The sequence below is a fragment of the Oryctolagus cuniculus genome, chromosome 15, assembly GCF_964237555.1.
Source record: "Oryctolagus cuniculus chromosome 15, mOryCun1.1, whole genome shotgun sequence".
NCBI lineage: Eukaryota > Metazoa > Chordata > Mammalia > Lagomorpha > Leporidae > Oryctolagus > Oryctolagus cuniculus.
Window position 1 is genome coordinate 7,935,218 of NC_091446.1, and position 27,673 is coordinate 7,962,890.

The window sequence follows — 27,673 nt, forward strand, 5'->3', positions numbered from 1 at the left end:
TCTATCATTTGGCTGTGTGTGGACAGCAATTTCCCCAGCACAGGCACGAATGAGTGCCACTGCACTGGCACCACTAGGCAAGCAGGAGGCCAAAAGGCACCCAAAGGCTGCCACACAGTCTCCGTTTGTCCAGAGCAGAACTGCAGCTGGCTCAAGGGCCTTGCTGATCCACGGAGGCGGCACAGGGGAAATGGCTGACCTCCAGCACATCACTTTATCCAGGGCTGAATCCCCAGCATTCATCAGAGCAGACATAATTAAACGAGGCAGAGTGGACTTAAAGGTAAAATGTCATCCTCAGCACGCCCTTGATGAAGAGAGTTTTGCTTTACAGAAGCCTTTTAAGCAGTAAATTACATTAATTACCAGCATTTAAAAACATCCAACATTTAAGGGTTCTGAATCTCTGATTTATTAGACAGCAAGGAAATAACAGGTTTAGAGTGTTACAAAGAAAGACTCAAACTACTCAAACAGCAACTGGGCTTGCTGGGGGAAGGTGGGGAAATTCTCCAACTACTACACGGGCACAGAGGCCTCAGCCTCGACACACGTTCTTTGTAAGATAAAAACAGAGAAATCCACATACTAACACATGCCACAGTGACTCAAAGACACCCCTTAGGGGACAGGGATAAGCATGTATCGTAGGAAGCAAACAAAGCTTTCCACAGAGAAACCACTTTCAGGAGATGGTTAGGTGGACCTGCAATGAAGAAAACACATTTCAAAAGCTGGGTTCAGACTTACACTACGCTTTCACGAAACAATCAGAAGACAAAGAGCCTTCTCTGCATCAAAACAATGTGTTCCACATACATCAGAGATAAAACAAATTTCAGTAAAGGTCCAAGTCCTGTTCAGAGACACACATTTGCAAATAACAAATTGAAAAAAAGTCTGACATCAAAAATATTGGGAGCTACCTAGAATAGGCCAAGCTAAGTTCATGTTCTGCTTCAACGCATTACACTGAAATCTCATTCTCACTGTCATTTTTTTTCTTTTTAACCTTAATCACCAGCGGCTGGGCAACTGAAATGGACATGAGAACTATATAAATGTCAGAGAAATATGCAAACCTCATTAATGTTTCCAAAAATTCATTTAGAGATAGAAACAGGTCCAAATAGATGCCTGTCTAAATGTACTGCAATTACGTTACAATTATTTTTCCAAATACACAGATATGCTCTGTCTTTTCTCAGCTCATTACTGACTCAAACAATTTGCCCTTCTGGGATCAATTGTTTGCTAATAAATAATTGTTTACAGTCACAAAATGATGTTAGGAGGTTTTCTTATTAGTTTTCCTTCTGCACCCTAATAAGATTGAAAACTAGCTGATTCCCAAGAGTCTAACCTTAACCTCGCTTTGTTTAACAGCCCAGGAAATGATGAACCATCTGCTTCAGAAAATAATGGCCGGCCGAGAGGAAATATTGTTTAATTGTAGATTAACCTCCTCGTGAGGCAGTCTGAAGCAGCTTTAGAATTAGCAACTCTGACCAGTGAGAGAACAAATGGCTCAGGAGCCTTTTCCTCTAATTTCAGGTCCAGAAAGAATGCAAAAGGATTTTTATTACCCATATTTATTTACAAACATTTATTTCCACAGTGGAAACAAAAATCATCAAAGTCAAAACTGATTCTCAAAAGTGCAGTCACTGCCCTCCAATTTTGTTTGCCCAAATACCTTTAATGCAGCAAACCATCAAACCATCTCATGCACTTAAGAAATTGTTCATTAAAAAAAATTAATAAAAACCTCTTTTCCATTATTTTCAGGCTCTTATGATATTAAAATTAGTATGTTTCCCTGGTTTCTTTGTTAATAGTAATAAATCCACCATTGGGGAGTACGAATTGTTTTATTATCATCAACATGGCACTTATGTAAATGAAATCTTGTCAAGTACATGGTGACCTACAAGTTCAAAAGAAAAAAAGAAGAGCATAAGATCAAAATGGCTGGCCAGGACAAGAGACACAAAAGTGACAAATTAAATGCAAACATAGCCCTTTATCCAACAGGTCTCACATGCTAACACTCTTCTAAAGTCAAACCCGTAAAAACATGTATAATATGAATATTTAGTATTCTACTCTTTCTCAGAGGCTGAACTGATTTAGCAAGGTTACTATACCCATTTAATTCAAAAAGTATAGGAATCCTGAAAACTTTGTTATTCCACAAATACTCAGAATTTCCTTCAAGGGCCTGGAGGATAAGCGAGAGAGAAGAGGACAAAGACACTTGGGGAAGATACTTTACAGTTTAACAAATGCTTAAATGTTAATCTTCCCTCAAGCCTAGTGGAGATAATTTAAGTAAAAAAGCTTAGCTCTGTTAGCATTAAACAAAAAAAAAAAAATGGTTTCTCTCAGTCAATAATTATAACCAAGAACTAAAGACGTCTATGAAAATTTCAAAACTAAGGAAATCCGCTACTCCAGGCAAGGCCGTGTTATTCTGGATTTTCAGTAAAATCTGAGGGTCATTCACTTTGTGTAAATATTAAAGAAACAGCCGCTATGGAGAGGATTTTTGGCCATTCAAATCCTTAAAATATCTTAAATAGAAATTTGCTAAAATAAATTATTCTTGAATTCCTCAACTTAATTTTGATGCAATGAGCTAGTAATAACTCCAGAGATTCAAATAATAGAGCCCATTCAAGAAGAATGAGAGTTTGACATTCTTCTCTACAAAACAACTAGGCACAATTTTATCCATCAGACGTCTATCAACCTACGGATATTGAAAGCTTGGGAGAACAAGATAAAATCAACTCCAACCCTACAGTCAGCTGTAATATCAAGCAGGCATCAACAATGCTATTCATGAATTTAGAAAAATTAATAAATCCTGGGTTGAATGCAAGAAAAGGCTCAAACACAGGTGAAGCATACTCACTTGGGTTTTGTTTCTGCATCTGTCACTTGGCGAATGAAGATACCATCTTCAGGATGCTCCGTGTCATCCATTTCATACATATATGATGATGCTATTGCAAGCGTAGTCCCGTCATTACTGAAGGCAAGTGATGCGATGCTGGTGGGGTACCGATGGAACTGGCACAGTCGCTTTTTGTTAAATGGATCCCAAATATTTACAAATCCATCAGAACCACCTACAAGTAATTTCAAAATATTTGAAATGGTTCTTAATACGAGATACCAAAGTAACCTTTAATCTTAATTTTGTTAAAGTCATGAAGAATTTTTTCCCTCAATACCAGAAGACTAAGCACAATTAAAAAAAAAAAAAAAAAAAAAAAAAAACCACAACACCTACCTAAGCATAAAAACTGCTCAATTAACTTCAAAAATTATATTATCTTAATAACCAGATACAAGTTAGCATGCCGTATGTTACCTGTGGCGAATGTATTGTGAACATTATGAAAGGAAATGGCATTGACAGGGTAAATCTGCTCGATGTTGTTTTCTCGCAGCCTGTGGCACTTGAAGGCATACTTCTTCTTCTGCACCTCAGGGCTTGGGTCCAGGTACTCAACTGCCACTCGGCCTTCAATGGAGCTTAACACATACCCCTGACAAAAGGGAAACAAGGGGACAACAAGGGTGACACGGGTTCTAAAAACAAAGCACTAATTCCAAATTCAGTCCAGGTGGAAAGACTACTTCTTCAGGAATCAAAAGAAAGCACAACCAAGTGTTAGCAAAGTTTTTACACTACACTAACACAGATATGACAATTCTACAACATAAGACTAATCCTGTTTTATGAAAAACAAAACTGTCACAACTTGCTTTCTCCAGCACCTCCCCCATTGCAACCAAAAATGTCTAGTTATTCTGTCAAACCTAAACAAGAATTGTAAAGTGTTTTAGCGGCATTTATCTGTTGTCCTGTCTGGACTCAGATTTGTTCCTGCAGTTAAAATACACACTCCTGTGCTCCAAGCCTCTTCACCTCTGACTCTAAGAAATGTGCCGCCTTCACCGGGGGAACCGATAATCCACATCGACTGAGATACTCCGTCTTCCAACTCAGTCGCTCTGCCTTCTGCATTTACATCAGCAAGTCAAGTTTGTACACACACAGACCAGGTTTACAATTTCAAACTGTTCTCATCTTTCCTTGTACAGACAGCATGCTAAAAGGAACAGATAATAAACAAATATGCAACCTGTTTTGTATCTTCATTTTTAAAAATCCTTTAAGGTATAAAAAAGATTTATTCCTAAAAAATGCTTATGAGATATTTCAGACAAAGAATTAAAAGCAATGTAATTAATGCAAGCATATTTTAATCACATATCAATTTCTAAAGTTTAGAATCACTGCAATTCTTATATCCAATGGAAATTCACAATCTCCTGAAAAAGAAGAACCATGATCATCATTTGAGGTACTGGCCTTCTGTGATAATGAGCCAACAGAATAACTAACTGAACTGCTCTACATTCTGCAAGCTCTAAAGGACGGCCGTAAGAGTCCAGTGACTCTTCCTCTTGCAAAATTCCTATTGCAGCTGCCCACCCCCGCAGCTTCTTACAACGGTAAAGGGGGGTGGGGGAGGCCCAGGCTGGGAGGCCTTCGCAGTGGCTAATGAACAGGCTAATCTCATTCAGTGATGATGACAGAAGGCGACCCACCCCGTACATCAAGAGTTACTCATTATGTAAGGGGCACTGCCTCTTTCACCTCAGTCGGAGTCCTTCAAGAAAGAGTTCTGTTAGTACTGGGGTCACAGCAAAAAGAAGAGTAGATTCCATAGACCTGAATTCCCAAATTTAAGTTTTAATTTACCAGTTTATAAACTAGAATACCTTCCAAACTCTGATTACAGTATACCCTTCAAGCACCCAGACCAGGATCAACAAAACTGGAAGATGTCCATTCAAGCCACTGGGTGAGTGATCCTGGACAGGTATCTTAACCTCTGTGAACATCAAGGCCTTCTCTAAAATGGGTGTTAAGACATTAGCTTGTGACAAAAAGTTGTCAAAAATATTAAATGAAGATATACCTAACAACAAATTCTAAATCACTACACAAAAAAATAAGCTTTAAAGGAAATGATCAAATCATTAATTACTGTATGAGGTCTTACAACCTTCAAATTCCGGACGTTCTCAGTACCTGCTTGTTGGGAAACGCGCGTATGCAGCGAGTCTGGTACTTCAGGCTGGACTCCCTGCGCTGCTGCACGTAGCCCATGTTCCGCAAGTCCCACACCAACACTCTGCGGCCTGCCGTCCCCACGATCAGCCGGTCTCCAGACACTGACAGCGTATATACCTTTTAAGAGAGATCAAAACTTGCTAAACATCATCTACTTGCCTGAAAATGGGAGTTTTGCCTCAAAACAAAGTCCATCTATTCACAAAACCATAAAAAGTTAGTAGATGCCCAAACACCAGTACCAGTTGTAGACAGATAATCAAATCAAATAATTAACACAAAACAGCAAACCCAAGATATTCTTAAGACTCAATACTTCAAAGTATCAAATAATGTATGCTGTAATTAATCCTGTGAATGCACTTTTGAAAACCTAATTCTCATTATTAAAACAAATTTTTCCCAGCCCATGTTTCATTTAGACAGTACAAAAGTAGAAACAAAACACCACTCAAAAATGAGACAATAAAGCCACAAAATTATTCGAAATACCTTTCAATAAAAAAGTAATCAATTTCAAAGTTCATTTTCCACAACTATTTTTTGAAGGGGGTATTATTTTGCAACTCTTAAAACCTTGATTTTTCTCCAGCTGTTATACTGAATAAATAGGGCATTGCAGGAAGAGGGAACCATCTTTAATTAGCTGATTGGCTGCTTTGAGTAGCATACAAACTCAAAATTGAAAGACAAGGACAATGGTCTGTCATATGGCAAAGCAAATTCTTCAGTACTGATATAATACTAAATATTCAAGACAGAAGTTCATCTTTAGAGAAAAATTCAAAAAGCATTTTATCCCTTAAAATTGCCTCCTCCTCCTCACTATACTACCATTAAATACTATTAAATCTGCTTTAAGCATCCCTTTTAACACATTTCTGAATTTCCTACAAGCAGATATTTCGTGGTTTATTTGCAAATATAAAGCTACCTGGAAGCCAAACAGAGGTAGCAAATTCAAAAAAAGAATGGCAAAAAAAAAAAAAAAATCTTCCTGATGATACTAAATAGTATCTTTAAATCTAGATTTTAGATCCTTAAATGTGATTATTATTCTCAATTTTAATTTAATCTGATATAATTATTTCCAAACCTCAAGAATTGCTATAAAAAATTTAGAGGCCCCATGACATCTCTGTAACATTCAGTTATTAAACCACATGGTTAATGATCACGTAAGCTAACGACAGACCATCAGCCCATCACGTTTGGGTAACAGTGCAATGTCCCAAGAGTCTCTACATATTGGCCTCAAAATTCAACAATAATGTGACCAAAGGAAAAATAAGGAATTTAAAAAGATTTAAAACAAATACAAGCAGATTTAAATTAAAAATGTAAAATTTATCCAGAAAACAAAGTGTTTACCAAAAAAATGAAAATCTAAGATGTATAAAGTAGCGGACTTTAAAATAATCAAAAAAAAGATCAATTTATAATGGTACAATCGTATCGGGAATTTTATCTTAAATCTTTACTATACAGGTGACACACAAGCTTCTCACGGTGCTTTCTATCCCCACTGATCGTAAATCAAGTGAAACCACTGTCATGCTACTGACTAGGTATATACATTTATCAAAAAAAGTATTAAAAAAAGTGACATAATGAACCTTGCTGAACCAATAAGCAGCTTGATTCAGTGTGGCTGTCCATTATATGATATTCTGTCAGCAATTTATCACAGCTCTTAACATGTTACACACAACCATAAATCAAAACTAGAAACAATGCAATTATTTTATTCTGAACAAAGGTCTTGCCAGTAGAAGATCCGACTGTGATGTGACAAAAATAATGGCTCTTTGGATGCACTCCTGTATACAACGATGGCTAACAGGAACTGAATAGTATATGCACACCAAGGAAACAGACTCAAGTGAAGGATACTTTTAAACTGCTAAAGCAGTCAATCATTAAAATTAACTACCACCTGATAAAGTCTGATGAGAACACAGCAAGCACGCTCAATTACACTTCATCTCACAGATCAAAAGGTTACAACAATACACAATGTTAGTTTTCCAAAGCTTCCTTCACTAAGCCTTCAAACTACATCTGTCAATATTAAAAAACAGATAAACACACAAACAGTAAAAGCCAGGTAACACATAATACTTTTCTCATGAGAAATACCCCATTTTGCTCTCTGAACAACAACTCAAATGAAACCTCAGGTCACAAATGGAAATGGTGAGGCTCTGTCCCATTTTCCGGCTTGGGCATGTCAAAGCCAACTGAAGACAGCGTGTGCTACATGACTTCTCCCCAGTGCTGAGATGGGAAGCAAGCTCATTTACACCAGCACTCCCACTGCAATAACTGACACCAAGGACGTTTATCGAAATCCGAAAGCAAACTTTTCTTTCCACTAAAGCATTTCTTTATAGCTATGTTTATAAAACCGACTTTGTTGATTCTCAACCTCTAAATCTGAATATTCATGAAAAGCACAATAAGACAAATCACCCCAAGGCCTGTAATTCCTGCAGTAAGTATATGCAAAGACCTACCTTTTCAGGCTGCGAGAAGGTCCCAGCATTACACGGAGTTCTCGGATCCCACAGTTTAACTGTCTGATCCCAACTTCCAGTAACCATCACATTCACTTCTGGACAGTACTCAACACATCTGATGGGAGCATCATGGGTTCCAACAAGATTTTCTATTAAACAAAAAAGAAAGAGAAAAGGGGAGAACACCTAGTTTTACTACCTCATCAGCTAAACAAAGATTCTTCAAATGAACAAGTAAAGGCAACATTCACTCAACTGGAATCGATCAGCTTCATAACTCCGTGGAAAGGGGGGCATACAGAAAAATCTCTTCATAACCACCAAGTTCTCCATTCCCCCATTCACCGTGGAGTTCACAGCGCGGCACGCATCCAGGATACACTGAATTTCAGATTATATGGTGGCGTGGCTGCTATTTGCCTCATCTGAGTCTAGATTTCGTATGAGAAACCTCATTTAGCTCTGTACCTCTGCCTGACTCTAGCCCATGGTCTGGTACATACTAAGTGCTCAACACCTGCTCAAGGAACAAATGATGACTCTGGTCTTCTGTTGCGACAACACTTATCCTGAACATTAAACCAATGCTTCAGAGACTGACTTACACGGTTACAGGATTAGGAGAGCTTGGGGGTTAAGTCTTGGTGATTACTACACTTGGTTTTCATGGCAGGTCAAGCTCCCAATACCCAATTACTTTCCTTTCAATTTCAACCATCTCATTTACTCATTCAACATCTACTAAATACCTCTCATGTGCCAGTATCTGTGCTACCTGCTAAGGACACCAGAATGAACACTATGTGGTCTTGACCTTCAATCAGAAACTTTCCCTTATTCAAAAAAACCTATCATTTAAACAGAAGAGTATTTCATAAAGTTTAGGGATGATCCTCAGAGAGTAAACAGCCAGTTTCCTCAAGTTACAGCCTATAACTCTGAAAATCATCTTCTAAGTTTGCTTTTCAGAGTTTTTCCCAAGTTCTCAAGCAAACAGGACCTAACCTTCACACTAACTTATGATTTAGGCTACTGGCATACAGAACCAAACATCCGTAATTGTCACATAAGTAGCTTTCATGCAAAAATCTCTTATGATTGGGTTTTTTTTGACCAAATGTGTGCATCTTCCATCTGTCTTCCCACCGTCCAACTCTTCTATCTGGTTCAACGTCTGTGACCGACCATCTCTTCCCAGAGTATCTGTATCTAATGTACATAAAAATAAACTCTCAGTAGAAACTTCTTTGCACTTGGTTTCCGTTCTGATATCTATTCTGCCCCAACGTCACCATAAAAATTTAGGTAAGTCATTTCATACTAGGCCTCTAAGGAATTACTTACATAAAATGTGTCATCATTTGTTCAATAAAAATGCAACTGAAACATACTGCTAAATAAGTATACCAGCTGGGTTGATATAGACATGATTTGCTATTTTATAGCACTGATTTTTAAAAGCCTATCTTTTTGTAGTTTAAACTGAATTAGCTTCTGAAAAGAAAACTCTGAACCATCAGCACTGTCCGGGAAACGCCTAATGACAAATACACAGGATCCAGGCCTTGTCTAAGAACAAGAAGGGCAAGGACACATGAGTCACTTCCATGAACACTTGGCAATGTGATTGTACCGAGTTTTATTATAAAAATAACAGGCATGTTTTGTGATAATTTAATGGCTACCATTTAACAACAAAAACAAAAAATCCTTAAATTTAGGCCACTTCTACCTGCATCTAACTAAAGCAATTCAGGCTCTATTCTCCCCAAATACACATTTACACCCTAATAAATGAGCGAAGAAAACAAAGCGGTAAAATGTGGTCGCAGTACCTTGATCAGTGTTCAAATCATGCATTTTCAACTGATGATCTAACCCCCCACTCCAGGCATGCGTTGGATCCTAGAAAACAAAGTTCCGAACCCGTTACAACTCACGGAGCTGCAGCGATCCTTCCAAAACCCTCCCTTCCACACCAAAGCGTCCCGCTGAGGCTCTCAGCGACACCCACGGGGCAGACAGACAAACCACACAGTTCAGGGATCGGCAAAACCATGCCAGCAAACGGCAGTAACGGGCAAGCCACGCCGGCCGAGCGCAAACCGGCCCGCTTTCCCAACAGCCCAGCCTGTCCGGCGGCGACTTTCACACCGAACTCTGCGCCGCGAGCCTGCACTTGACACGGAAGACCCACTTCAGACGTGCTAACGACCACGGGGGCGGGCCCGAGGCGTCTCGCCCTGGGACCCCCCCACGCCCACGCCCACGCCCATGCCCCCGCCCCAGGGCACCTACGTAGAAGGCGCAGTCCAGCACGGCGCCCGTGTGCTGGTACTTGAGCCGCATGGAGTTGGCGGGCACATCGTAGAGGCGCACGGACGTGTCCCACGAGGACACCAGCAGGAACTGGGAGGTGTTGGGGCTGAACTTCACCGAGGAGATGCCGTCCTCGGGCGGCTGGTTCAGCTTGAACTCGTTGGAACCGGTCATCTGCACGCACAACACGCCGCCGGTCAGTCCCCGGGGGCTCCGCGGGGTCGCGGTCCGCGCGCGCCCACGGGGAGGGGCGGCGAGGAGTCCGCGCCTGCGCAGAGCCGGCGCCCGCCACGCGCGGGCCCCACGCCCTCCCCGACCCGCGCGCGCGCCCGGCCCGCCCCGGCCGCGTCCACGCCGCCGCCCCGGCCCCGCAGCTCCAGCCCGCGGCCCGGCCCGCCGCCCCGGCCCACGACCCAGGCGTCCCTTCCCCCCCTCCGAGGCCCGTCCCCCCGGAGAGCCTAAAACAAAGGAGAAACGACGAGAGAGCCTCTCCGGTGTAAGACCCCGCGGGCTGCGAGCCTGAGGGATCCCCGCAGAGCCCGCCTCTCTCCCGCGTACCGTGGATTCCCTTCAAAATCAACGTCGCCACCGCCCGCCGCTCGCCGCCACCGCCTACTCGCTTCCCTCAGAGCACTCGCGGGCTGAGCGAAGGAGGCGGAGAGGAAGCTCCAGAGCAGGCCTCCCATTGGCTGATTTCAAACGCCAACGTCTCGGGCGAGGCAGGTGATTGGTCCGCTCCGCTGTGGCGTCGTCCCGCGCACTCATCCTGTTCCGGCTCAAAGGGAAACCGCCGCTTTTCCGATCACGTGGTCTCACTTTGCCCACAGCGCTGAGGGACCCGTGCTCCTGCTGATCGAATGAAAACTACAACTCCCAGGAAGCATCGCGCCAAGACCTCGTTGACGCCCGTCTACGCCCGAGTGCAGCACGCTGGGAGATGTAGTCTCCCTGGGGCCGGACCCTTTGCTGGTGCCCTGAAGAGTAGGCGGGAAAGATGCTTTCTCAGGCTCTGCGCGCGGCACCCTCGCCTCTCTAGCTCTCAGGCACTAGAATTCCGTTGTGGTCCATACTCCTTTGAAGTTAAATTATTCTCTGCTCCCCTAGACGCATATACACCCATAAAGTAGCCAAAACTGGTATGCAGCGGGAGTGTTTGCTCTAACTGGCTGCGCTATTTTGCTCGTTTTCCATAATCCTGGACTTTCTACCCCTGACCGCCTTAAGTACTGCCGATCTCTCCCTAAGAACCCGTCCTTATTTATCCAAGTCACCTCTCTGCGCGCACTCGCTGAGCTGCGCTGGGTGCCAGGCCTGGGCAGGGGCTGGGGAAGCCTGCATTGACGCAGACCACCCCCTGCCCTCAGAGCGACGCCCCTCCACTGCAGGGTCCGGCCGTGCCCCCCCAGGTTCCTCCCGAACCGGCGCCCAGGGACTGAGAAACGACTGATGCGCAGGAGAGCGCCGTCACTGGGTCCCGCTCATCAGGGCTCCGCGACACCTTTCGGGTCAGTCCATCCAGAATCTCGCCTTTTGCTGCCTTTTGTAAAGAAAACTTGCTTTGTTGTGTGATTCTGTCCGGAGCGCAAGGCTACTGCGTTTAGCTGGGAAGGCGCTTTAGTAAGAAAAGCGCCCCGAGCCCTGGGCGTCCACACACGCAGAGCTGGGCGTCCACACACGCAGAGCTGAGCCTGACAAGGCGAACACACACGAGCACCCCGCTTCTGCGGGGCGGTGACGTCACGGCCTCGGCCGGCCCTCGTCCTGTCCAGTCCTCACCCTGGGTTCTCCACCCCCTTCTCTCCGCGAGTTCTGGATTTTACAACGCAGCGCCTGATTTCCATTCTAACTTTAGCTAAATAACCTTATCTCCTGAGTCATTTGGTTCCCTCTCTCGGTTGTTTGTTTAATTCCATCAGTGTTTCGCGATGTGGAGCATGAATTACCCACTAATAAAATCCAAGTGTATTTCATTAGCCAGTGTGTGCATGATTCAGGTCCCTCCGGGCACGCGGTTGCAGCCGGACTCCATTTGAGTTCTAAGAAACGTCAATCTTTTAAATCCAGTTCAGAGCCTGAAAGCAGGCTGACGATTTTTGCTGATTATTCAAATGAATTGATAGTCTTGAGAAGGGAAATCCGGCAACAGTGTGGTCTTGAACCGCATTTTAAATCCAAATGCAACGTCCTGTGTGTGTGTGTGTGTGTGTGTGCAATATTTAGTTATCTCTAAGAGAAAGGAATTCCTAAAAACTAATTACACTATTGGGTCACCTTTAATTGGCAATTTTGGATTAGTAAAAAAAAGAGTGAAATATACACATTTTGACAAACTGTAAGCGACATTCCCTCAAATGTTAAGGGCAAAACAGTGATTAAATGCACACAGTGACTAACATGGCCACTTCCTATAAGAGAAGTGAACCTAGGAACACAGTGATCCAACGCTGTTAAAACCATCATCTCATTAAAAAAAAAAAAAACTGCAACATATTGAAATGCAGACGAAAACTGACAGGGACGGACTAACCCTCTGCACGTAGCTCCTCGGAAGTAATTTGATCGTGTCTGCGTGGAATATTCAAGCAGCAAAGTTAGAGAGAAATCATTTAAAGAGAGTCATCTGGAGAGAGAGACCATTGAAATAAAGTAGTGCCCATAATAAATCGGAAGCAAACAGGCCCAGCGCCGCTGCCGGCTTCCCTCCCACTGCCCAGTGGTTAGCCTCGGCTCTCCCGGGTTCCAGGGCTCAGTCAATATTGGCGTGAACTCGCTGAAATGAAATAAATGCAGCTGAACCAACCTAGTGTCGGCAGTTAGCTCTCACTAACTTCCTTCTGACGTCACCTTGGAATAGATCGTGATCTTTATGAAGTCGAATACAAGGAGGGAAAAAAAATCTTACACTGGACAATATCAGATTGGGGCTTTTGGGCCAAGCACTTCCCACTAACACTGCATGTCGCTCGGTCTGCAGATACTCGGTTGGGATTTTCAGAAAACGTAGTGATTTCGATCTCTCTCCAGGAGAAGTCTCTCCTTCCCATGTTTCCCCTCTGGAGGGTGGGGGCCGGCCTGGGTGCTGCGGCCCTCTGGGGTCTCCGGCTCCCTCGCACAGACTCCGCTCGCCACCCCCCCCCCCACGCCCGCCCCGTGCCAAACCAGCAGCCTCCTACAAGCCCAGGCTCGCCTTTCCGATGTTTCCCGAGAAACAGGTGGCTGCGACCTAAGCAGAAGGACCGCAGACTACGTGCACTGCTGTCCCGCAGCCGTTCTCCGCGCGCGGCGCCCTCCCCGCCCCGCGCGCCACGCATCCATTCGGAGCAAGTGGCCGGCCGCTGCCCCGTGACCCGGTCATTGAGCCACGCACAATGCAAACCGCTAACAAAAACCAGTGAGTGCGGTTCGGAAGCGCCTGTGCCTCCAGATCTTGCCTCGCCTGGTCTTGGGCCTGGGAACCCTTCTGGGCCGAAGTGCGGCCTTGCGGCGCCCATTCCCGCTTGGGGCGGGACGCGCGGCCGCGGCACCAGCTGCGGAGCGCGGTGCGGCTGCAAGCCGGTGGCGCCAAGGTTCGCGGCGAGCCCTGGGGGATGACTCGCTGGGTGCAGGCAGCGCCACCGCTAGCCCTCCGCGCTCGGAGAGGAGACGCGCGGCCCAGCCTGCGCCACGTCCGGCGGTGCCCTGCTTCGGCCAAGCTCGTTCCGGGAAGGCACCCGCTCCAGCGGCGAGGCCTGCCTCCCCGCTTTTGTCTGACTCCAGCCGGGGTGCGCCCCAGCCCGCGCCGGGCTCAGAGGCACCGACAAGGGGTTGGAAAGGGAACGAAGCTCCGGCCACGTGCCGCCTGGGCGGCGCCAAGGTCCCGACCTTTACCCCTTGGCCCCGGCCCCATTCGCACGTGTTTCCAGCCAGCAGCCCGCAAGGCTTTCCACGGAACGGGGAGAAAACTTTGCGCGTGGCAGCGTGCCGGGCAAAAAGCCCTTCCGAAGTTAACAACGATGTTTAAAACGTTTTATTTTTTTTCCTCTTTAAAAATATTTACAGATCTGGACTCTTACCCCTTTCGCCCCTACCCATCCTCAGGATGAGAGGCGGTTAGAGAGTTGTCCGAAGCCCCGAGGGACTGGCGCGGCGGAGCGCGCGTGCAGGTGCATATGTACAGGTGTGCCTACGGGGGCGGGGAGGTGGGCACCGGGTGCTGCCGGCGTTCCGACTTGGCCAAGACCCCCTTTCCCACCGCCACCACCGCCCACCCGAGGGCATCCCCCTCCGAGGTGGGCTTTCAAAGCGCATTGGTTTGGGCTGGGTAGCAAGCAGGCGATCCGGCTCGCGGGACGCCGATAAATACCCGAAAGGATGAAAACAAAAAAGCAGGACGGAGGCCATAAATAAGAGCTAACGAATACACATGGTGTATTTCTTCACGTCTGTGGCAGCTCGAGCCGGGTCAGTAGTCCAGCTTGTTGTACAGGTTGTAGAGCGGCAGGGCCGAGAGGCCACCGCCCGGGTAGTAGAGCGGCGCCGGGAAGGCGAGCGAGCGCGGCACCGGCACGCGCAGCAGCGAGCTGTCCCGGAACACGAGCGGCATGCCCACCAGAGTCTGCGCCGACGCGTGCGCCATGTTGGCCGCCTCCAGCTCGGCCGAGAGCTGCCGCTTCCACTTGTTGCGGCGGTTCTGGAACCAAGTCTTGACCTGCGTCTCGGTGAGCTGCAGACTGGAGGCGAGGCAGGCGCGCTCCGAGCTGCTCAGGTAGCGCTTCATGTCGAAGGTGGACTCCAGCTGGTACACCTGGCTGCGCGAGAACACGGTGCGCGTCTTCTTCTTGGCCGCGCCCGCCTGCCGCTCGCCGCCGCCGTCCCGCGGCCGCTCGGGCCCGGGGGAGGGCGAGCCCGCGGGCAACAGCCTCTCTTTCTCCTCCTTAAAGTCCGGGGGCGACGGAGAGAGGAAAGGCGTGCGCTCCGAGCCCGCCGGCCCCGCGCCTCCGTTGCCCTTCGGGGTACCTGGGGAGCGAGAACAGAAAGCAAGGCATGGACTTGGGGCGCCCTGGAGACCAGGGGGATGGCAGCCGTCCGCAGGCTCGGTCCTGGCTTAGGGACCCCCATCCTCCCCTCCCTCTTGCGAGCACCTGAAGCTCCAACCCCTGACCTTTAAAAAAATAAAAAGCTACGGGAGAACTGAGTGACTGAGAGTCTGGGGTCTCCGTGCGCACACCTCTATGGCAAGAGGGGGAGGAGGTCGGGAGGGGGACGCGAGCATCATTTCCAAAAGCGACTGCGCCCTGGAACCACCGAGCGGCCGGTTCTCGAGGCTCATAGGGCGGCCTCATTTCACAGGCCGTTTGTTTGGAAATCACGCGAAGGGCTAACGTGGAGTTCTCCTTCTCGGAGGTAAAGAGAAGGCTCTGAACCGCACAGTTGTCACGGTCACCGCAGAGTGCTCATTAGAGGGACAGAGAGAGAGAGAGAGAGAGAAAGAGAGAGAACGCCCAGACCCGAGCTGCACACCTCGTGTCTGCAAAGGAAGCATCGGATGCGCAAAGGGAACGAGGGCAGAGCCGCGAGTTGGGCCGACGGGGTGCCCGGCCCGCTGCGATCCAGCCTCCCTCCAATCCAGCCTTCCCCAACTCGCCCGCGGCGCACGGGGCCTGTGCTCCCCACTTCCTCCCCAGAGCCTGGGGGCCAGCTGACCCCACGGCGCGCGCGCGCCCCCTCTCCTGGGCCCGGAACCCCCAGCGGCCGCAGCTCTGACCCGAGGGGGCCGCGCGCGGAAGTCTTGGCGGGGCGTGCTGCCTCCCGCTCCTCGCGCGTACTCGCGGCCGGCCGGCGACGTGCAGTCCTTACCCAGGCAAGGAAAAGGGATGGGGGGGTGGTGCTTGGGGCCCGGCTCCTTGGGGCCGTGCGGGTCTGGGCAGAAGCAGGCCGGCGCCTTCCAGCCGTCGTCCGGCTCCTCCTCCTCCGAGGACACTGACAGGCTGCGCTTCCGGGCCGGCCAGCCAGCCGGCTCCCGCGGCGTCTGCGAAGGGCCCCCGCCCAGGATGGACTGGATGGTGAAGCTGGAGACGCCACCGGCCGCCGGACACCCCTTGCCCGCATCTTCCTTGCTGCCCATCCTGGGTTCATAAGAAATCGGAGGAAACCAAGAACTCCCTTTAGACACGATGCGGGTGGAAGGTGGTGCAGAGAGGCGGCGGGGAGGGGCGGGGTAGGGAAGCCAGGAGGAGGGGGCGTCAAGGCCGGCGAGGCGTCCCCTCCGCGCGGGGGGCACGCGGGCACCGGATGTTTGGCGGGGGTCCCTGCCCGCCCGGCTCTGGGTGCGCCCGCCCAGCCCGGGTGCGAATGCCCCTTACTCGCCAGCCGGCTCCGCGGGTCTCGGGCAGCGCGGAGGCGGCGCGGCCTCATTTGCATAGAGGTTACCAGAGCGCGGCCAATCGCAGCGCCGCCGAGCGGCCCCGGAAAATTTCAAAAAGGCCCGGCCCGGCGTGCGGCGCCCGTGCGCCCCCCGAGCGCGCGGAAAGCCCAGCGGGCACCCGCTGCCCAGCCGGGGGGCGGCCGGGGCCGAAAGAAGCTCAGATTCCAGCCCGGGTCCCTGGCCTCTGCTGCAGCTCGACCCCCGGCCGTCTCCAGGGGTCAGGGCAGTGCTGGGCTCCGGGCAGGAGCCACCCGACGCCTCGCCAGGCGAGGAGTCCTCGCGCCTCCGAGGGTCTTCCACGGGCTGCTCCCCGCCCCTATCCCTTTGCGCAGCCCTCTATCCTGCCAGGCCCGGCGGCCCCGCGTGGGGATGGGCGGTTTGCAGGCTCGTGTCCCCAAACTAACGCGCTCTCTCCAGGAGTATGGCGGGCTGCCGTCCTGCGCACACCAGGTGTGCCCATCCAGGGCACAGACCCCGCCCCGACACAGGCCCAACAGGGCTACACGGTCTTTGCGGAGTGAGGCGGAAGCCCTAGACCTGGGGTCTTGAGGCCCTGGCTCAGGTCTTAGCACCGCCATTGACCCATTGCATGAACCTGCACAAGCCTCTGCCCTCGCGCGTGGGTGAAACGCGTTCCCTAGCGCCTCCCCTTTCTCCGGCTCTGAGCATCGCCTCCCGTGGGAGGGGAAAGCGCTGCGAAGCCAGCAGCGCTGGGAGGGCGCCCTCCGGCCGCCCTCCCGAGGCACAGATGAACCCCATGTTTCAGTAAAGAGCAGAGGTCCCGGAGTTGCTGCAGACGAGAGGCGCGTTGCTCCCGAGGAGTGCGAGAAGTGGTGGCCGGACGCGGTTTTAGAGTAGGGTAGAGTGCCCTTGTGCGGGAAACAGACCCTATGAGCCCCCGTCTCCTCGTTCCTGAAATTGGGCGCAGCGATGCCTGTGTCGCCGAGGCTGTTGGGAGGGTCAGGTGCCCAGGCTGGAGCCAGGCACCCGGAGGAGCGCAATAAGCCATGGCTCCTTCCTCTGCTCCCACGGCCGTCTTATGAGCCCTGGCTCTGGCCCCTTCAGTTCCAGGTCAACTGTTTCCTGATTTGGAATCATCCCAGCGCGCAGGCAAAAAAGTCACGGTGTGGGGCTACAGTCGTCTACACCACCCCCACGGGCACGAAGGCGAGGCGAGGCGCGAGGCGCCTCTGAGCCACCCCAACCCCGTCCCTGGGGCGGACCCTGTCTCTGCGGCGCTCCCAAATGCAGCCTGTGGGCAGGGGGCACCCCCGAATCAGTGCCGCGAAGATCCTGGCACTGCGGCCCCGCGACGGCGCGGTTCCTGCCTCGCCCGCGAAGCGCCCGGGGTATTGAGTAACGCGCTTATAATATCATTAGCCGCGGTGAGTTACCGACGGCGGCCCTGCCGCAGATCTCCCCCTACTTAACTCCTCCAAGGGCTCCTTAATGGGCTAATTGATTAGGAGTCGGCGGCGCAGCCGGGGCAGGGCCGGGCGAGGGGCGGGGGCCAGAGGCCGTGCGCCGAGGCCCGGGAGGCCGGCGAGGGGCAGGTGCCGGCCTCCGTCACCGCATTAACCTCTTCAGAGCTCGGCGGCGGGGTCGAGACACATTACAAATGGTCAGCTTTAATCATGGTGTCAGCTCATTAACCCGGAAGGACCCGGCGCTGAAATACAATTTGTGCGTCTTGCTCCCCGCGGCCGCGGCGCGGGCTCCCGGGCCTTGGCGCAGCGGGGCCGGCGCGCTCCCGCGCGGCTGGAGGTGCGGGCGGAGGCTCTGGAAAAGCCGTGTCCGACGCCCGCGCCAACAAACCGCGGCCTCTCGCGGGCACCCAGCCGGGGAAGAAGACAGTCCGGGTCAAGGGGTGGAACTTCCTGAGATGCTAATTAATACTGGGTGCGGGAACGTGCTGGAAGCCCCCGTCTTTCTTCACTTTATATCTCCCCCCGCCATGAACAGGAGAGGTAACCCAGGCACGAGGCGAAAAAATGTGGGCGGCCCTGGCAGAGAACGCAAGATTGGTGCTCAAGGTTGTTCCTCCGCCAGTCCCACGCCCTTGGGAACTTGAGGGACAGGTGCAGGGGGAGGGATTCAAAGGGCCCGCGGTATCCCGGGACGGCAAGCGATGGCGTGCGCGTGGAGCCTGAGGCGTCCGCGGCGGCTGCCGGACCTCCGAGCCAGAGAAGTCCAAGCCAGGAAACTGTGACCCTTCCAGCCTCTCCGCAGAGGCAGCGTGGGGAGTCAGCAGGCGCCCTGTGGCCTCGTATTCCGCCACCCCTGTCTCCCTCCCCCATGGGGGTCCGGTCTACACCGAGGCGCCGCCTCCTCGCCCACACCTCCAGATCTCCGGTTGTGCGCTCTCCTAGCTGCCCGCACGCACCTGCACTAACGCTTACGCGCTCACATTCCCTCCGCGTCACGCACACCCCGCCCTGAGCCAGGCAGGTGGCGGCGGCGGGCGCAGGGCGGGGGCAGGGACCAGCTTTTCGGCCGACGGGATGCGGCTCTCCTGGGTCCCCTGCAGGGGCTCCGACGGCTGGAGCACCGACGGTGGGGACAATACCGGGCGGGGGGGGGGAGGGAGGGGGGGGCGCTAAGACCTTCCCTCTCCACCCTCTTCGGACACATGTGGGGGTCCCAGAGACTTCGCTAAGTGCGCAGAGGCCAGACGCCCTCTCCTGGGCCCAGCTGCAAAGCTGACTCCCGGGAACCTCTACTTCCAGGAACCCGCATAGACCCCGCCACGCTCAGTCCCGCAGAGCGACAATCTGGCGACCTACGCCCCTCCTCAAGCTGCCCACCCCCTACCCTGTCTGCTGAACGGCCACACCCGGGAAGGCTACCCCTCCCCTGCCTGGCATCGCCACCCCTCGACCCGGCCCCCTAGGAACGAGGCTTAACGGGGGTCCAGGAAAGATAAACTTTGTGAAGGAGCGCTTAAAGTTTAGGTCCCAAGACGCCACTGCTCACCAGTGAAGCGGCCCCGAGCAAACTTGCCGAAGCGCCTAATAAAAATTGATCCCGGGTGCTCGGCGGCGGTTGGGAAATAGGCCGGCTGAGCCGGATGCCCGTGGAAGAAGGCTTCCTCCAAATGACAGATGAAGTCATAAACAAGTTTGATCTTGGAATCAAGCTTCGATAAATATTAAACACAGCCTGCCCCCCCACACCTAACGCGAGTGGATTATGATATATGGCGCGTCCGAACTTTAAAATAAGGAAATACCAGAGAAAATGATCTCAATAAATTTTCTAAGTATAAACGTTGATTATGTTTCGATTTTCATTCAAGAGTCTCTGCTGTTCCTTCGTTGGTGCAAATGACATCTCGCAATGGGCTTTTGGGGAAAAGGGCTCCCTATTTGAAAGAGAGCGCCCCAGAGGTGTACAATTTATGTAATCTGTGGCTGGGAATGAATTGTGTAATTTATTGGAAAACAGAAAGTCATGAAGATTGGATCAGCATAGCCGAGTCCCGACACCCCCCCCCCCCATCCATCAAGTTCCAATTAACAGCCTAACCAGAGAGCTTTAATGGGTTTCCAATCTAGTGGCCTGATAGACTCATCAATTCCTCTGGGAGAAATTAAGAAAATCGACCGCCCCTTGGCGACGCAGTGTCATTCCTTTCTGCAACTATATGTCAAATTAAAAACACAATTAAAATTTAAACTGTTTCAATCAAAGGGTGCCCTGCAACCTATGTTTCACTTAATAGAACTTTGATGAAAATCTGATGCGTGCACTCCATCACCAAGGGGGGCGAGGGCGGAGAAGGCGCTCAGGGGAGAAGGGGATTCTTTATATTTCTTGAAGACATCGGCGCGGGGGTGAAGCCGGCCAGGTGACTCCACCTTGCTGCTCCAGCCTCAGCGATGGGTGCGAGAGCGCGCTCTCGCTCTGGCTGCCCGGCTCTTCCTCTCAGAAACGCGAAGGGATCCTTTCGGAACCCCAGCTACACAGACTTCCGGCAGTCCATCCCGGAGGCGCAGCTGCCAAGCGAGGGATCCGTGCGACTGCGAGCAGAGCGCCCGGCTCAGAACTCTGCAGCCTTCAGCTCCCACACCTGCCGACGCTCAGGCGGTCTGCGTCCCGCAGGTGGAAACGTGGGGCGGACTCCTCGGCGAGGCTCTAGGGCAGGGTTGCCCTCTGGGCGCCGCAGCTCTCCGCACCCCCGACGCCTTCGGCATACTTGTGCAGGAGGGAACCGCCGGGGTACAAGCAGCCCAAATCTCAACCCAGAATCCCTATCATAGAGGCGCCCGGCAGTGCCAAGAACTACACTCGGCCCAGTCGTCTCCGCGGCCCTTTCATCTCTTCACCCCTCGACGCCCCCACTGAGGGTCAAAAGGTCAACATCAAGCATACTGCACACCCAGATGGGCGCATGCGCGCACACACTGGCGTGCACATTTCCAGGCGCGCACGTCCAGGCGCTAGGGACCCCGGCACCCGAAAGCCGGGGAGGACCTGCAGGCGGGGCGAGGTGGCGGGCTGCGAGTGGGCGGGCAGCGGAGAGGAGGAGTCGCGCCCAGGGCTCTAGGGGGGCCACGTGTACGTGCTAGGACGAACGTTGTCCCCAAGGTCTGCCTGGTTGCACTTTGGACCCCAAACAGTGATTTCTTGAGGCTCGAGGCCCAGTAGAGGGGTCTTTTTCCTAACGGCTAAATTTGGAGCATTAACAGAGAGGTCCCCGGGCTGGGTCCCTGAACCCCAGGACTCGAAGATCCGGAGAGGTAGGGCACAATGGTGTCCTGGAGGCGGCCAGTGTTGCGACCGGCAAAGGCTCCGGCCCCACGGTCGCCCTCTCGAGTGGAGTGCAGCTGCTCCACGCTCGCAGAGGGGCGGAAGCAGGGGTGCGTGCTCATCACCCCCGTATCGCGAGGCCTCTTCAAAGCGCTTGAAGGTAGCTGGCGGCGCAGCCCTTCGGGCCCCAGGGCTCAGACCCCCTCCTCCCATTGCCCGGGCTCTAGCTGACGCAGTCGCGGAAGAGAAAGCGAATCCCACCGACCTTTCCGCCTCCGCCTCCGCCTCCTTCCCTCGGCTCTACCTTCAGCCTCGCCAGCGAGGAGAGGCGCGCGCCCTGGGGCTCACCCGGCTTGGCCTCGGGCTCTGGCGCGCCGGGAGCCTGCCGAGGGGCGTCCCGGCTCCGAATGAGCGCCAGTGGCAGGGGGCAGTTTATATCTGTCTTGCTGTTGTTTGATGTACACACATCTGCTCTATTTACTACCAAATAAAAGAAATACATCTGTGTTGCCAACAGAAACAGTTCGCACGCTGGCTCCGCACTCTCCCAGGGCCGGGAGGCGCTCAGAGCCGCGGAGCCGGGCACTGCGGGGACTTCGGCTGGGAGTGAAGTCCTGGCGGTAGGAGTTCGAGGGTCCGCGGTGGCGAGGTGGGGGGGGCTCCAACTCGAGACACCCCTGCCGGAGGATGAAATTCAGCTTCCGGCGGCAGAAGTGGGAGCGCCACCCTGCTCGCAGCCAAATCCTTCCCGAGATTCTTCCCGGTGCCTTAGCCTGGGCCCACCGTTGGAAAACTGGCTGTCCAGGATCGCCTTCGCCACAGTGTGATGCTAAGCACATATGTGGCTGGGCTGCCAGGAGCCCCGTGAAGAGGGTGCCGCAGGTGTCCGGTCCAGAGTGGGTGTCTGAGTGTGATGCTTCTGTCCAGTGTGAATGTATCCTGTGTGCTGTTTGCACGTGTGGCTGTTTGGGGGAGGCCCACATCACTTGCTCTAACTTCAAGATTAATTGGGGGTACAGATGGGGGAAGATCTGAAGTTAGACCAGGCAGAGACATCGTTGGGCTCCCCCCAGGGGTGTCGGCCGGATCAGTGTCCTTGGATAGAGGACACGGGCTGCTCTGGCTTCCCCCATGGAATGTCCAGGAAGAATTCCATGCGACATCCTCCCTCTACGTCTGGTGAGTGGTTCCTGCAGAGGCAGCAGGAAGGGGCATCCTGGGTGAAGGATGAAGATGCCCCCAGCCAGCTCTCAGGATGCGACAGTCTCGTCAAGTGGTTCCTTGCCCCCTCCTGACACCAGGCTTCCAAAAAGCCTGCAGTCACACCTAGGATGCTCCCTGAGTGGAGCAAGTTGTCTGCTCCACCTCCCTGCACACTGGCTCCACTCCTCCTGCACCGGGAAATACCATGACCCCCACCTGTCGCGAGGGAAGTGGACCTTTCCCACCAGCCCTGCTTCCGGCCTCCCAGTGCTGCCAGCCAGCACCACTCCCCTCCCCCAGTGCCTGTGGGAGGGGCGTGGGGGGGACTCTGGGGAGGGCAGCCGGGCTCCCCAACCAGAGGGAAAGAAGCCGCAGGGAGCAGAACACAGGCTAAGCTATGTTGATGGAGAACCAGTTATTTCTCGACTTGGTAAAGACTGGGTCAGTCAAGAACCGCTTTCCAGAATCTAAACAAATAAAGAAGTATTTTCTTGGCATTTGATTGCATCGCGTGCTGGCTGTAAAATCTAAGGCCGTGTTTGCTGTTGCAACATTATTTTTAATGAGCTGTTATTGGCGTGTCCCACAGTTAGTATTGCCAACAGTAAAAGGCATCACTCTGTTTGCAGGTAACACAAGGCACAACATATTTTGACCCCGAATTCCTGTTTATTTTTTCACTTACGACTCATGCCCTCATTTTTTTTTATTCCAAACCAGAGGGAAATAAAGAGAAGTCTGTCCTCACTGGGGTCCAGAGTAAAATTTTGCCATAGATATGCATGCTGGTTTATTTGGAGGCAGTTTCCATCAACAGAAAACGATACTGATATTTCGGCCACCATAGAATTAATCGTGTCGGGATTGAGTTCGAGGAGCCCGGCAAAGCAGCGGGCAAGGAAAAGCAAGCGCGTGCAGGCGCTCCCCAGTGGTCGCGCCCAAGTCCCCCTAGCCTCATCGCCCCCTGGGGCTCCTCAGCTCCACACGTACTCAACCGGGGTTCGCGGGTACACCCCAGCTTGCAGCAGGCGGCCACACCAGGCTGGCGAGGGGCACCGTTCAAGCACCTGCCTTTGCGGGGCAGACCTGCGGTTCCAGGCCGTCTTGGCACGCCGTGCCTCGGCAGGCTGCTCACCGAGAGCTGGGCGGGCCCGCGACCGGCAGCACGTGCGGCACTTCCTGGGCCCGGACAGTGGTGGGAGGCCGAGCGTGGCCGCTCTGGAGGTGTTGGGGGCCGGTGGACAGAGAAGAGTCTGGCTAGAAAGGTACAAGGTCCTGTCTGTTGACGCTACTCCAGCCAGACGGCCTCTGTTGCCAGGCGCTGGGCGCAACAGGACAGCCCCCCGCCCGCACCGCCCCCGCGGAGCCGCAGCTCTCGAAGCCGGGTAGGGAGCACCCTGACCTGGAAGTGGGAGCCATGGTCCCGGTCCTGGGGCTGGGTTGGGTTCCCCAGGGCTGCCCTCTCGCGGTCCAGTATCTTCCAGCCTGGTTTAGCTATAGGCCCGCAACTATAAGCTCACTCGGTCCCCTCCACCTCCCCAGGCGCTACTGGAACGACCGCAGGCTCTTGGCCTGCGGACTAGTGTTCAGAGATGCCCGTCTAGCAGTGCTGGGCTCTGGAAGGAACGGTGGATCGGTAACCCAGCGGCGGCCGCAGCCCTCCGTTTAGAAACACCAGCTGTCTGCACGCTCGTGGCTGTAGCTTCGCGCTGCTCACTTTCTCAGGATGGAGCATGGGTCCTCACCCCTTCCCTCTTTGGGCGGGCGCTTCCACGCTGCGGGAGCCACTATGGAGACGGCGCCCCGTTGGCGCACAAAGCGGCCTCTGTCTCGGCCTTCTCCCGGATTACAGCGGAGGCCGCCGGGGATGGGACTCAGCCTGAGCAGAGGCCGCCGGAGCGCGTGCCGGGAAGGCGTTCCGGAGACACCTGCTCCGGGGACAAGCGCCCGAAGTGACACACTCCGCCAACACGAAAGGCTTCGCTTTTTTTTTTTAATTAATTCAATTTCACGACAACATTAAGTGTAACAATATTTTGTGAGGTTTTCTCTCTCTTTTAAAAAGGGTCTGAACCCGGGCAGAGATGAAGGTTAACAAACTCTCAGAACAACAGGTGTAGCCTAGCAGACAGAAGGAAACAGAGAGGGTGGCAAAGCCGGGAGCCCTGCCAGTGCAGGGCAAACTTTACAAGAAATCTGTACATTTATCAAATAAGTTAAAATTCTCCTAAATTGATTGTCCGTCACTTAAAGCGCTCCAGTATGCCTAACTTACTCCTCAGAGCACCGCATCTGTCCTCCTCCTCTTCCTCCCCCGCCCCCTGCTTCGTCTTCTCTTTCTAAACGAATGATGGCGACTAAGCGGTGAGAAGATGAGCGTCCCTCCATGGAGAGAGGCGCAGGGTTTCAGGAAATTTGTTCAATATTGCACAGATCTAGGGACCACAGTTACAGAAAGAAAAAAAAAAAAGGCAAGGGGAGCGGATGACGGGTTCTTTTTTTTTTTAAATATTGAAATCATCCTTTCAAAACAGGGAGCCAAGTCATGACAGTAATATCAACAATAATTCAGAGGAAGTGAAATCCCCCCAAATAAATGCTGCTCATAAATAAGACCACTCAGATCAAACCCTGCGTGGACCTGTTGGGAGGGTTGGGTTCTGATGTTTGGCAGTCTTGTCTTTCCCTTTAAATACTTAATAGAAATCTTCTGGCCCCAAAGCCAGTCGGATGCAGGGGTCAGCTGCGGGGGAGGTCCTAGAGAGAAAGCCTCTGGAGGTGGGGTCCCAGTGAGGGGTTACTTGGCTTGGGGTAGGGGAGCAGAGGAAGAACCACACCCAGAAACGCGGATACAAACATGGTACCCTACCGATGCTTTCTCCCGTTGGATTCTGCAAACAGTGGTACGGAAAAATGAATAAGCCAGAGGGATCTGAGTTTCGCACTTATTTTCCTTCTATAAAAATATGACCAAAACGCCACAGCACAGTGCAAACTTGGGGGGGGGGGCTGCACACCGTACAGAGCTTTCAGCCGAAATCTGTGACCCGCCCGGGAATGCTGTCTTTCTCCTGCTTTCTCTCAGTAGAACCCGAAATCAAAAGTAAGAGGGGGAAGCGCCTCAAATCCATTGGGGACGAATTGCACGGAAATGCGTTGCAAATACTTACAAAACGCTACCGATTGGGGGAGGGGAGGCCGGGGCAGCGGGCCGCGTCGAAGCCCCGGTTCCCGAAGGCCGCTGGACGTCTCGGCGCCCTCGGCCCGGCCCAGTCTCCTCCGGGGTCCGGGAAGGGGGCCGGGCGCTCCCTCCCCCTCCCCTGTCGGGCTTCAGACCGGCCGGAGCAGCGGCACGGACGAGACCACCGGGTGCGAGTAGTAGACTGGGTGCGGGAAGGTGAGCAGCGGCTGGCTGGCCGGCACCGGGGCCCCTGCGGCCGCGGCCGCCGCGCCCTCGGCCGCGGAGTTCTCGTGGTAGAGGATGGGCACCCGCACGATGCGCTGCGCCGCGGCGTGGCTCAGGTTGGCCGCCTCCAGCTCGGCCGCCAGCTGCCGCTTCCACTTGTTGCGGCGGTTCTGGAACCAGATCTTGACCTGCGTCTCGGTGAGGTGCAGCGACGCGGCCAGGCCGGCGCGCTCCGAGCTGCTCAGGTAGCGCTTCATGTCGAAGGTGGACTCCAGCTGGAAGACCTGGCTGCGCGAGAACACGGTGCGCGTCTTCTTCTTGCGGCACGCGGGCTTCTTCTCCGGGCTCTCGGCGCCCTTCTTCCAGTCCTCGGCGCCCGGCGTCCCCGCCGCCGCCGCCGCCGCCGCCGCGCTCGCCCCGGCCGCGCCCGGCGCCGCCTCGCCCTCCTTCTTGCCCTCCTCCGAGTCGCTTTCCTCCAGAATGATCTCGTCCGGGCTCTTGGAGTCCAGCTCCTTGTGGTCGGGGTCCGCCTTGAGCAGCGGCTCGGGGGAGTCGCGGTCGGTGCCCGAGGCGGGGGAGGAGTCTCGCAGGAGGGCCTTGTCCGAGGCTGGGGAGACAGACAGACGGACGCGCACACACACGCACACGCACAGACACGGAGTTGAGCGAAGCCCCGCGCCAGCCGCGAGGCCGCACCACTCCCGCGGGCTTCCTATCCGCCGGCTGCGCCCGCCGAGCTGCGCCGCGCCCCGGGGCCCCTGCTCCCGCAGACGCCGGCGACGCGGCCGCTTCCCTCCAGGGGCGCGCGGCAAGATCTGCCTTCGGCTCGAGCCCACCCAGGTCACCCCCTCCTCCCAGGCCGCGTCTTCAGCCCCCGCCGCCCCAGGCCTCCCTCTTCTAGCGCAAAACCACTTTTCGCGGGAAGCGCTGAGCCCCCGGCTCCAGCTCCACTTCTTTTCTCACCAAGTGGGATTGGATTCCCGGGCGGCGCAGCCGAGCCCCGCGGGCCGGAGACGCAGACCAGGGGCGGGGGAAGTGGAGAGGGACTTGGGGGGCGTGGGAGGGGGGGTCCCAGGGCTGCGGTGGGAAGCAGTGCAGGGCGGGGATGCGACCGGCGCGCGGGGGAGGGAGACACCCAAAGTTCAAAGAGAGGTCGGTACCTTCAGGTCGCGGGAGGTGGCCGCCGGCGGGGGTCAGGGTGTAGGGGTACCACCAGGCCGGGGACCGCTCCAGGTAGTGCGCGGGCACGGTAAATCGCTGCGCCGGGATCTCAAAGCGGGGGAAAGCCAGGTCGCCCACCTGCGAGAGCGCGAAGCCCGCCGCGCCCTCCAGGGCCCCCTTGGCCGCGGCGGCAGCGGCGGCGGCGGCGGCTGCAGCAGCGGCGGCCGAGGCCGGCGCGAAGAGCGTCCGTGGGGGCGGCTGCGGCTTAGGGGGCGGCCGGTGGTGGTCTCCGTTGAGCAGGTTCTTGATGGAGAACGGGGACTCCTTGGGCGCAGGAGGCGGGGGCGGCGGCGGCGGCGGAGGGGGCTGCGCGCTGGCGGTGCCGGGGGCGTCCGGCCCGGGCTCCGGCATGGTCCCCTCTCCTCCGGGTCCCGGGGAGGGAGGGAGCGGGACAGGCGGGCGGCCGGGTGCGCGGGCGGGCGGCCGGAAATCAGACCATAAACGGAACTCAACTACGGGGCGCAAAGTCGGGGGCCGCCCCGGGCGCAAATCCAGCGGCGCGAGGGCGGGGTGAGGACCCGGCCGGGGCGGGCTCGCATGGGGGAGGGGTGCGGGAGGGCGGGGAGCGGCCCGGCCGCGGCACCCGGGGAGCGAGGCGGCTCGGCGGCGGCTGCAGCTCCCGGGGAGGAGGCAGCAAGAGCAGTCCCCGGCTTGGGGCTGCGTCAGTCCGGCGCCGGATGCTAATGATGAAATCAAAA

At 53.9% G+C, this 27,673-nt stretch overlaps 3 protein-coding genes across 4 annotated transcripts; all 3 read right to left on the reverse strand.

The window, feature by feature from the left end:
* Positions 1-388: 388 nt before the first annotated feature.
* Positions 389-10,691, reverse strand: BUB3 (BUB3 mitotic checkpoint protein). 2 transcript variants are annotated; one of them, XM_051837326.2, is made up of 8 exons: positions 10,552-10,691; positions 9,973-10,167; positions 9,510-9,579; positions 7,672-7,823; positions 5,114-5,272; positions 3,380-3,557; positions 2,918-3,134; positions 389-706 (listed from the first exon to the last, which is right to left on the reverse strand). In XM_051837326.2, the coding sequence occupies exons 2-8, from the start codon at positions 10,165-10,167 to the stop codon at positions 697-699; spliced, it is 981 nt and encodes a 326-aa protein (XP_051693286.1). In that variant the 5' UTR covers positions 10,552-10,691; the 3' UTR covers positions 389-696. The 2 variants fall into 2 exon arrangements, with proteins under 2 accessions (XP_051693286.1, XP_002722642.2); XM_002722596.5 differs by having other exon boundaries at positions 389-1,927.
* A 3,307-nt stretch (positions 10,692-13,998) lies between these two features.
* HMX2 (H6 family homeobox 2) lies at positions 13,999-21,537 on the reverse strand. Its single transcript, XM_002722595.5, has 3 exons — positions 21,411-21,537; positions 15,829-16,097; positions 13,999-14,988 (listed from the first exon to the last, which is right to left on the reverse strand). Exons 2-3 carry the CDS (start codon positions 16,094-16,096, stop codon positions 14,435-14,437), a joined length of 822 nt encoding a protein of 273 aa, XP_002722641.2. The 5' UTR covers position 16,097; positions 21,411-21,537; the 3' UTR covers positions 13,999-14,434.
* A 2,803-nt stretch (positions 21,538-24,340) lies between these two features.
* Positions 24,341-27,531, reverse strand: HMX3 (H6 family homeobox 3). The gene is made up of 2 exons (XM_051837325.2): positions 26,915-27,531; positions 24,341-26,361 (listed from the first exon to the last, which is right to left on the reverse strand). The coding sequence occupies exons 1-2, from the start codon at positions 27,324-27,326 to the stop codon at positions 25,679-25,681; spliced, it is 1,095 nt and encodes a 364-aa protein (XP_051693285.2). The 5' UTR covers positions 27,327-27,531; the 3' UTR covers positions 24,341-25,678.
* Positions 27,532-27,673: the final 142 nt, after the last annotated feature.

What these genes read in the sequence shown, in the direction of transcription:
- BUB3 (XM_002722596.5), bottom strand. Translation starts at nt 10,167, where the DNA reads ATGACCGGTTCCAACGAGTTCAAGCTGAACCAGCCGCCCGAGGACGGC. An exon ending in TGCTGGACTGCGCCTTCTAC is followed by an intron (nt 9,580 to 9,972) that starts GTAGGTGCCCTG and finishes TTTGTTTTCTAG; the next exon opens with GATCCAACGCATGCCTGGAG. An exon ending in CCTTCTCGCAGCCTGAAAAG is followed by an intron (nt 5,273 to 7,671) that starts GTAGGTCTTTGC and finishes CTCTCTTAAAAG; the next exon opens with GTATATACGCTGTCAGTGTC.
- HMX2 (XM_002722595.5), bottom strand. Translation starts at nt 16,096, where the DNA reads ATGGGCAGCAAGGAAGATGCGGGCAAGGGGTGTCCGGCGGCCGGTGGC. An exon ending in CATCCCTTTTCCTTGCCTGG is followed by an intron (nt 14,989 to 15,828) that starts GTAAGGACTGCA and finishes CTCGCTCCCCAG; the next exon opens with GTACCCCGAAGGGCAACGGA.
- HMX3 (XM_051837325.2), bottom strand. Translation starts at nt 27,326, where the DNA reads ATGCCGGAGCCCGGGCCGGACGCCCCCGGCACCGCCAGCGCGCAGCCC. An exon ending in CCACCTCCCGCGACCTGAAG is followed by an intron (nt 26,362 to 26,914) that starts GTACCGACCTCT and finishes CTGTCTCCCCAG; the next exon opens with CCTCGGACAAGGCCCTCCTG.